The 9,772-nt window shown below is 26.0% G+C and overlaps 7 protein-coding genes across 7 annotated transcripts; 2 read left to right on the top strand and 5 right to left on the bottom strand.

Annotated features, from left to right (window-relative positions):
• Positions 1 to 96: 96 nt before the first annotated feature.
• On the bottom strand, positions 97 to 1,290 carry ENU1_126440 (leucine rich repeat protein, BspA family protein; the record flags this gene model as incomplete). Its single annotated transcript, XM_008859966.1, has 1 exon — positions 97 to 1,290. The coding sequence occupies one exon, from the start codon at positions 1,288 to 1,290 to the stop codon at positions 97 to 99; it is 1,194 nt and encodes a 397-aa protein (XP_008858188.1).
• Positions 1,291 to 1,523: 233 nt separating this feature from the next.
• On the bottom strand, positions 1,524 to 1,925 carry ENU1_126430 (hypothetical protein; the record flags this gene model as incomplete). The annotated part of the gene is made up of 1 exon (XM_008859965.1): positions 1,524 to 1,925. One exon carries the CDS (start codon positions 1,923 to 1,925, stop codon positions 1,524 to 1,526), a length of 402 nt encoding a protein of 133 aa, XP_008858187.1.
• Positions 1,926 to 2,048: 123 nt separating this feature from the next.
• On the bottom strand, positions 2,049 to 2,723 carry ENU1_126420 (hypothetical protein; the record flags this gene model as incomplete). The annotated part of the gene is made up of 1 exon (XM_008859964.1): positions 2,049 to 2,723. One exon carries the CDS (start codon positions 2,721 to 2,723, stop codon positions 2,049 to 2,051), a length of 675 nt encoding a protein of 224 aa, XP_008858186.1.
• An 845-nt stretch (positions 2,724 to 3,568) lies between these two features.
• ENU1_126410 (hypothetical protein) lies at positions 3,569 to 4,330 on the bottom strand (the record flags this gene model as incomplete). The annotated part of the gene is made up of 1 exon (XM_008859963.1): positions 3,569 to 4,330. The coding sequence occupies one exon, from the start codon at positions 4,328 to 4,330 to the stop codon at positions 3,569 to 3,571; it is 762 nt and encodes a 253-aa protein (XP_008858185.1).
• Positions 4,331 to 4,734: 404 nt separating this feature from the next.
• ENU1_126400 (tumor susceptibility gene 101 domain containing protein) lies at positions 4,735 to 5,748 on the top strand (the record flags this gene model as incomplete). The annotated part of the gene is made up of 1 exon (XM_008859962.1): positions 4,735 to 5,748. One exon carries the CDS (start codon positions 4,735 to 4,737, stop codon positions 5,746 to 5,748), a length of 1,014 nt encoding a protein of 337 aa, XP_008858184.1.
• A 216-nt stretch (positions 5,749 to 5,964) lies between these two features.
• On the top strand, positions 5,965 to 7,632 carry ENU1_126390 (Rho guanine nucleotide exchange factor, putative; the record flags this gene model as incomplete). The annotated part of the gene is made up of 1 exon (XM_008859961.1): positions 5,965 to 7,632. The coding sequence occupies one exon, from the start codon at positions 5,965 to 5,967 to the stop codon at positions 7,630 to 7,632; it is 1,668 nt and encodes a 555-aa protein (XP_008858183.1).
• A 114-nt stretch (positions 7,633 to 7,746) lies between these two features.
• Positions 7,747 to 9,294, bottom strand: ENU1_126380 (importin alpha subunit, putative; the record flags this gene model as incomplete). Its single annotated transcript, XM_008859960.1, has 1 exon — positions 7,747 to 9,294. The coding sequence occupies one exon, from the start codon at positions 9,292 to 9,294 to the stop codon at positions 7,747 to 7,749; it is 1,548 nt and encodes a 515-aa protein (XP_008858182.1).
• Positions 9,295 to 9,772: the final 478 nt, after the last annotated feature.

Raw genomic sequence — 9,772 nt, 5'->3', positions numbered from 1 at the left:
TAGGTTTCTGTTCTAAAAGCTGGTAATTGACAGTCATTTATATTTTTGAATTTACTTTTTTGTTAAACATTTAGATAAAGAGATAGAAACAACTACTTAATTATAATTTATAAAACATCGTTCAGGAAGAATATAATCCTTAAACAAACGATAATGACACTGATAAAAACAACTGTCCCCAAATTTTACAAGAGAAGAACACAAACCGATTTGTGTTAATGAGGTGCATTTCTTAAAAGCACAAGTATCAATTGCAGTTACTGTGGATGGAATGCTTATTTGATAAAGAGAAAAACATTCACTAAATGTGTATGGATTTATTTTATTAATACTTGGAATATTAACTGAACGAAGAGAAGAACAGCCACAGAAAGCAAAAGAACCAATTGATGTTATTGTTTGAGGTAATTGTAGTGATACTAAATTAGTGCATTGAGCAAAAGCGTTATCACCTATTGAAACTAAATAAGGGGGAAAAGATATTTGAGAGAGAGAATGACATCCATAACATAACGTTGGTGGTAAAGAAGTAATATTTGTTGACAATATAAGATGACTAACTTTAGCACAATTTTTGAATGCACCGTTTCCTAACTCTGTGATTGTATTTGACAGTTTAATAAATGTTAATGAAGAACAATTTAAAAAACATTCAGAACCAATGCTTTGGATGTAATTCGGTATTTGTAAGAACTTTTTGTTTTCTTCTTTTTGTTGGTCTGTTAATTCATTGATGTTATCTTCAAGAAAGTCAAGTTGGAGATTTAATAAGATATTTTTACTCCTTGAATGATTTAATTGAGGATTTTCATTAATACCAGAATTTGGAACAATGTTATGTAGTTTATTACAGACAGAACAATGAGGAGGGGAAGAAGGGATAATTTTTTCAAAATTTGAATCAGCAAACAACCCTTTGCCAAGGGACTTAATCAATTTAGGAATTTTATTACCAAATTTCATACGATCATTTAGTGTATATTCAACACATTTAAATTTAGTTTTTTGTTTATTAGAAGTAAAGAAGAATCTAGAGAAAGTTATTTTACAGTCATAACAATAAAATTCAATTGTTGGTATTCTTTCATCTGTTGGAAAATATAAATATTGTGTTTGAATTAAAGGGAATAATTTTTTAGTTATTATAGAAATTGGATTAAATCTAAGTTTTTTTAATGTTTCATTAAATTTTTTACAAACACAAATAATGTTAATAAAATCTTCAGGTGTTTTAAAATATTTACAAATTATGAGTATTGAATATGAGTCTAATTGTTTTGATTTGTTCATGAAATTTATAAAAATGTAATAAAAAGTTTAAGTTTAAAATATTGAAGTAAGAAAATAGTTTTCATACAAATTTTTCAAAGAAGAATATTATTATAATTTTCTTCTTTTTCTTTCACTCAAAACAAAGAATTTAATATATTTTTGAAGAAAATAAAAACGAGTTAAAAATAAAAAAACCAACAAATAATAAGTGTACAAACAATGAATGGTTTATTTTTTATTAGATAAAACCATTAAATTTTCTTTGAAAGATTAAAAGCAAAATCAAAAATTAACCACCAACGATTTATTTGGTCAGATGGTAATTGACTATGCCAATCTTGATCAAATTCTAATTTCTCTCCTGCAACTACAATTTCTGGTTTACCATTAGAATTTAATTCTTGAATTGGAATTAATGATGCAATTTCTTCCATTGGTTTATTATTTACTTTTAATAATTTAATAAAGTTAATAAAAAACATACGAAGAACATTTCTTGTATCATCATTTGGACTAACAATATGATCAATAATAACTTTATCATTTGGTGTTCTAAAAACACAATGATTATCTGTTTTAATTTTTTGGTAAAACCCAAGACTTTTAAGAAACTCTTCATGGTTTTTTCCGAGTATTATTGATTCGTGAGGCATTGTGTAGTTATGATTTTTAAGTTCTTCTTTTTATAGTAACAGAAAATTCTAGAAACTATGTTCTAAAAATATATTAATATGAAAATTGTCAGATTTTAAGAAAAAAGACTAACATAAATCAAATTAAAGAATATCATCTTCTGATGCCTCCCCATAATATATTCCAATAATTGCAATAATAACATTATATGATGGTAATACACTATCATATGGGTCTAGAATTGCATGTTTTGCACGACAAAGATATTTTAAAATATCATTAAGAGTAGCAGAGACTTCTGGTTCAAAAGGAGATTGAAGAAATAATAAAAGGCCATAGAGCCATTCTAAAAACACATGAGGATATGATATTTTTGATTTACAAATAATTCTTGAATAATTAAGTAATTCAATAATTTGTGTGTTCTGAAAAGATGAGAGATATTCAACTTTCGGAGATTGTTTGATTAATTTATTATATTCATCAAATGATGGAAATGGATAAGTTGAAGATGGTAATTTTGAAATGATTGACTGAATCTCATTACGATGAGATATAAATCTGTCTTTATAAAGAAAGAGAAATTCTGGAACTATTCTGAAATTTGCTCCGGGATCAGGAATTCTATTTATTGGTAAACGTGGTTCAGTTTGAGTCTGTGGTAAAATAAGACATTGTTGAGAACATGCATTTCTACATTCTTCGTTTTTTTTTAAATAAATGTAAATGTCATGAAATGGATGTAATGGATCTTCACAACCATCAGGAAGAGCTAGTGATTGTTGTACAAATTGTTCAGCTTCAATGTTATTACTCATTTGATTAATTATTTGAGATTTTTTTCCAGAATTTTTAAAATAATCTACTAACCTTCTTTAACTATTAAAGTTTCATTTAAATAGTTTATATTTCATCTTGAGTACTTCACCAACTATCGCCTTGTTGTTCAAATTTAAAATTTAAAGTTCAAAATAATTTTTGTAAACAAGACACTCAATTACCAATATGACTATTTCATAATGGACTAAAAATTAAATTAATATTGAAACATTTTTATCAAGAATCAATTTTTGAATAATAAATATACTGACTAATCCAAAATAAATGAAATTTATTTTAATGAGATATGGAAAATAAGATAAAAAGGATAAAGATAAGTTGTTAAGAAATAAAAGAATGAAAGTGATAATAACAAATAAATGAATAATAAAATGTTTTATGAAAATAACATTGATAAATTAAAAATTAAAAATTAAGTAAAAAACAATACTTCTAACAATTTAATTTATAATATTTTATTTTAAGTAAGAACAATTTGTAAAAATTGAATAATTAAAAAAAAAAGATGTATTAATACTATTATAAAAGTATTAAAATTTATATTTATTTGATAAAATCAATTAGTTATATAACGATAAATCTTTTTTTTTTCTTCAATTAAAAATAGTTTGAATAGTAAAATAAAATATATTAAATATAAATTCTATAAGTTTATGTTTTAATAAGTTTTGATTTTAAAAAAAAACAATGGATTAAAAGAAATAATTGAATTTATTAAATAAAAATGAAAATTTTTCAAATTAAGAATTTTAAACAATTTTATAAGAATTAAAACAAAAAACAAAAACACAAATAAACTAAAAATAAAAAAGGATAAAATTGATCAATAATATAATTGTTGTTGAGGAACCATTGATTGGACTTGAGGAGGAATTGATGCAACAAATATTTTTGATTTAATTGTTTTGTACAAATCACAAAGTGTAGAAGCCAAATATTCCGAATTTGTTTTAGAACAACAAAAAGTTCTAGTTCCATTTGATTTATGAAAGTCACATTTAAAATCATTATTACAAGTCCAACAAACTAAAGGTTTATAGAAATTATAAATTGCATTAGTATTTGGAATAATTTCTTTAAATCTATTAACACATTCAACAAAATCATCAACTGAAAACATCGTATTAAAAACACTTCTTCTTAAATCAGAAACTTTAGCTTGAGAAGCTAAAAATTCAACACATTGAACACTTGATATAAATGGTGTACAAATAACAATTGGTAACATTGAAGAATCACTATATTTTGACATATTTGATTTAATAAATGAATTAATTTTTTTCCATAAAAAATCAAAATCAGTTTGTGGAACTGGATTATTTTCTTGTGAAATTCCATGTTCAAAATCTGTATAATGTTTAGAATTAAGAAAATGTTGAATTGGAATTGGTTGATTAATAATCGTTTGAAAACATTCAATATTAACTGTTCCATTTAATAACGTTGGTTTAATACAAATTTCTACTGGAACTGTACAAATATCTGTTTTATAACTTATTTGAAAATCTAAAATAAAAAATAATTGTTGTTCTACTCGTGGTCCAAGTCCATTAAGTATTTGAAATAATGCATCAGCCCTTGACATCTTTGTTTTATTCTATTTTTTAGTTTTGTCTTCTTCATTTTTTTTTTTTTAAAACCTTTTTCCTTTTTCATGTAATAACATTTTTTCTCTCAAAATAAAATAATGTTATGTTTTATTTACTTGTTAAAATAAATGAGGAATTTTCCTTTTTGATTTTTAATAATTTAACTTTTCTACTTATTTCCAAAATCTTCTGGTGCTGAGGAAAGTCTATTGTTGGATCTTCACCAAATAAAAATAAATTTATCCCGAACTTCTCTATGATAAATTATTTAAAAAAAAATAATTATTTTAAATAAAAACAAAAAATAAAAAATCCAAAATAGAAAGAAGAAATTGATTAACTTCATAAACAAAGAAACTTAAAAAAGGAAAAGCTAAAGAATTTAGAAAAGTGAATAATAATGAATGTCCCGACTCTTGAACAAATTTTTTTGTCTATAAAACCAATGTATATATACTTTAAACGAATAGAAATAGAAATACAAGCAATTCAAAAAGCATTTCCTATGTCACCAACAGTTTTACCTCATCCTCTTAATTATTTACAATATGCAACATTAGTTGGAACAATTCCAATTCAATACTTGGGTGCTAATTATAATATTCCTATCATGATAATGTTTCCTTATGATTATCCTATGAAACCTCCTTTCTTCTTTACTGACCCTTCTCCTGATATGGTTATTGTTCCTCAACATCCTTATGCTATGGATGATAGAACTATTATTCATCCTTTATTACAACGATGGAATGACTCTTCAAACAGTTTAGACGTTTTGGTTTGTCTTCAACTTGACTTTTCAAATTATCCTCCTCTCAAGAAAAGAAAGGAAAACCTTTCAGAAATTCAATCTACTCTTAAACAACAAATTCAACAACTAAAACAAGGACCTTCTTATGACAGGACTAGTCAATGGAAAGAAAGAAACTTCACTAACTCTCAACCTCCTTTCCCTCTAAATTCATATCAACGTTCTCCTTTCTATTCACAACAATGCCCACCTTTCTATACACCATACGGATATAATACTTCTCCTTTTTGTCAACACCCAATAGATTATTATCAAATGAATAATTTATATCAATATGGGTATAACCAATTTCGTCTATTACCAAAACCAAATGGAATACAACCACATCCTAATTCTGCTTTCCATTTTGACTATAATCATCAACTATTGCCTCAAGTTGATCCTTCACTACATCAAACACTTCGTTCTACTACAAGTCAACAAGAATTTAGTCAAATTGCTCAAAAACTTAAACAACAACAAGTCAATAAAAATGAACCATTACCTGATGTTAGTACTTTATCATTAGAAGATATTGACCAACTCCTTGTAGAAGGTAAAATAAGTATTGAAACGTATAAAAGAATGTATATCGATTATCAAAGAAGGGTGCATAAGAAGTAATATTTTAAACATTGGTATTTGTATATTATTTTATTAAATGAATTTAATCATTCTTAAATAATTCTTCTCCTGTTTATGAATTAATGCTTTTTTTCCTTTTATTAAAACGAAAGAAATGAATAAAAACAAAATTTCTTTTTTATACTCCTTTTTCAACTCAATACTTTTTGAAATAAAAAGAATAAAGTCGAACAAAGAGAACTTAAATTAATTTCAATGGAAGGAATCACTAAAGAAAGCAAAAAGCCACTAACTAAACGACAACGTGTAGCACAAGAAATTTTAACTACAGAAGTTAGTTATGTCAAGTCTTTGGAAGATTGTGAGAAGTATTATCACGAAGTGCTTAAGCAATCAAAAATAGCAAAACAAGAAGAGGTTGATGATGTTTTTAGAGACTTTGATCAAATTATTGCAGTAAATGAACAACTTAAGAAAACATTAATGACTGAGGATGAAAATGAAGATTTAGAAGACGTTATTGTAGTTAAGTTTAAGACAATAGTCCCTTTCTTAAAAGCATATAAACAATTCGTTAGTTATAATGAAAAAGCATTTAATATTATTGCTGACTGGGAAGATAATAAAGCTATGAATGAATTACTTGAACAATGTAGAGAAAGTTTACCTGGGGATATTAAACATGACTTACGTTCATTTTTAATTATGCCAGTTCAAAGACTACCTAGATATGTATTATTATTAAAAGAGCTTCAAAAAAATACTCCAAAAGACCACAAAGATTATGATATTCTTAATGAAACATTAACTAAAATGGAAGAAGTAACTAAGGATGTAAATGAGTCTATTAAAGAATCAGAACGAAGATTAGCATTATTTAGAATGAAGAAGGTTTTAACAAATTACTCTGCTTTTAATGAAAGCGTTGCTAAAAAAGGAGAAAAATATGAGAAAGATATTGTTCAAGCTCATAGATTTTTTGTGCAAGAAGGTGAATTAACAAAAGTATGTCGTAAAGCAAACAAGGAGAGATATTTTGTATTATTTAATGATATTCTTATATATGGAGAAGGAAATGAACATTCTGTACAAATTAGTGAAGTATTTAAAATGAAATCAACAATTATTAAAGATAATAAAGACACAGACAAAATTCAAAATGCATTTCAGATAATGAATTCAGAACGTAGTTTTGTTGTATTTGCTAAAAGTAAAGAAGAAAAAGAATTATGGTTTAAAAATATTAGTGAACAAATAAAAAATGCTAAAGAAACAATAGGAGATAAGGGTCAAGATGAATTTATTCGTCCTGTTTTTGTTCCTGATAGTGACTCACCTGAATGTGCATTATGTAAAGTTAAATTTACTTTTGTTAATAGAAGACATCATTGTAGAAAGTGTGGTAAATGTATTTGTGGAGAATGTAGTAAAGGAAGAATTCCAATAACACCTCAGAGTACTGTTTTAGAACGTGTTTGTAAAGTGTGTTTTAATGAATATTCTTTAAATCATCCTGACGACAGACGATTAAGCAAAGTTTCTAGTTCGAAGAAATTAGTGAAGGAAAAAGAAAAGAAGAATGAAAATTTTGAAATGTCTGAGGCAAAAGGTTGTACCAAAGAAGAGTTTAAAATTGAAGGTACAAATGATATAATAAGAGATAATGAAGAAGTAAAGGCAGAAAGTACTGCTTTAAAAGAAAGTAAAGATACTGAAGAAAATAATGTCATGTCATCTATTAATGTAGCTAATAACAGAGCTTCTAAATGGGTACTAGGATCAAGAAGTACAGTTGGAGATAAACAACAAATACCAATAACAAAGCCACGAGTTTCTACTACTTCAAGCGGAAATAAAAGTGTATTTTTTAAGAAAACAGGACATAACCCAGCATTAGTACAAAATTTCACTTCAGAGCTTTAATAATAAATTCATATTTTACAAGACAAATCAAATATAATCAACGAAGAAGTCAATTTTGATTAATTTTTCAATAATAACGTTATTGATATTTTTTAAAACCAATTTATGAATGAATTAAAATAATGAAGATGTTACATACTTCATTGATTTTTTAATTTTATTTAGTTGTTCAAGAACTAAAGAATTTGAAGAGAATTTAGAGAGTTCAAACGAAGAAAGAATATTGTCAAGATTTCTTTCTTGTAAATTATCAATAATATGATGACAAAAATTTGTTTTCTGATCAAATTCAGAAAGAACAAACACACAACTAAGAAGTTGAGTAATAAATTTTGTATTGTCATCATCAAAGAATAGCATGAACATTAAATAAAAGTCTTTAATAGATAATAATGTAAGTAAATCTTTTGGTGATTTAATTGATAGAATACAATTTGTTACAAGCCATCCAATTTCTTTTTTAAATTCAAAATCATTATAGTTACTACTAATTAAAGGTGGTAAGTCAACAAAAACATTTGATATTAATGTTGGTACTACTTTTGTATTTGGTATAAGAACTAGCTCAGATAATACAAAAGCTGCATGAACTTTTGTTTTACTATTACATTGTGAATGGATAATGGTATTTAAATGATTTATTACATTATGTTCAATTAACCAGTTCGCACAAGAAATATCATTGTCAATATAACTAACTAATACAGCTAATATAGCACCAATAATATCGTTATTTGTAGTTGACAAACATGAAAGAATAGTTTCTAAGAGTTCAAAATCCTGAAATTTACAAATATTTTGTGGGTTAGAGACTATAAAAGAAAATCCCCAAAGTGCATCAGCCATAATTTTATCAAATGTCTTTTGTTTGATTGAAGAAAAAATGTAAGGAAGTAACATTTGTACTTTCTCTAAATCTACGAATGGTTGACTTCGACATAAATTTGAAATCAAAAACATTAATCTTTCTTTCATTGGTGTTACATTATTATACATACTAACTAATTTTTGAATCAAGTTTACAACATTTTCTCCAAGGAGATAATCTCTTGTTTCTGCACGATCACCAGCGATATTTCCAATTAGTGTAACTATTGTAATTCTTAATTCAGTTGGTGCCGTTTCTATTTTATGTGAAAGGGCATAGACTATCTTTTCATTAATAAATCCAGTGACAAAATCTGAGGACTCAAGTAGAAGTAGATTGATTATCTCAAGAGAAAGTGCAGAAATTGATGAATTTGGATGGTTAATGAAATTAACAAGAACTGGAATAATTCCTGTTGATTCAATAACTTTGTAACTTGTATATCCATTTAATTTTATCCCCTGAAAAAGTTGTTCTAATAACTCTTTCACTCTTTCTGGAATGTTTTGTGATTCAACCAAAGAATTAGCAAAATAAGAAATAGATCTAGTATGTTGCCGACGTGCACTTGGTGATTCTATTGTTTGTTTCTGACGTTGTAATTTCCCTGTTCCACGAACCAAAAAATCATCCTCATCACCTTCTTCCATTTTTGACTCTTCTTGAACTTGTGATTGATATTCTGTTCTCCTTTTTGCTAAAGACTGCACCCTCCTTGATGTCCTCAACTGTGATCTTTCTTTTTGACGTGCTTCTTTATTTTCATTGATAAAATCAAATCGAATGTTTGACATAGTTAATCAAGTTTTGAAACACCCTTTTCAGTATTTTTTTGATTTTTTTATAGAAAAAAGAAAAACTTAAAATGATAAATAAATAATTTTTATTTAGATACTTCTTTATCTTATTTATAGTTATATGTTTCTCAATATAAGAATTAATAAATTGGTTTCTTCATTAGAGGATTGTTCTGATACAAATACCATTTTTTTTAAATACTATCCATACATTTTGTCATCTGTGTTGAAAGGTTGTTCTTTAGTTAATGAAAGCAATAACATTATCACTTTGATGAGACAGTCTTTCTTATTTATAGATTTTCACTGTGTTATTGATTTGTTAATGCTTCATAATACCTCTTCGTTAGTTTGACCTTACACTTTATGTTCTTGACAATAAACTACCATGGTAATGGTATTCTTCTGACATATCAATAGACTTATAAGTGTCAAACGAAGAGAGCTTCAATGAATGTACAGTAATTACTGTTGC

The sequence above is a fragment of the Entamoeba nuttalli genome, assembly GCF_000257125.1.
Source record: "Entamoeba nuttalli P19 unplaced genomic scaffold asmbl_5294, whole genome shotgun sequence".
Lineage (NCBI taxonomy): Eukaryota > Evosea > Mastigamoebida > Endamoebidae > Entamoeba > Entamoeba nuttalli.
The sequence above is the reverse complement of the archived record's forward strand: the minus strand, read 5'-3'. Positions and strand labels throughout refer to the sequence as shown.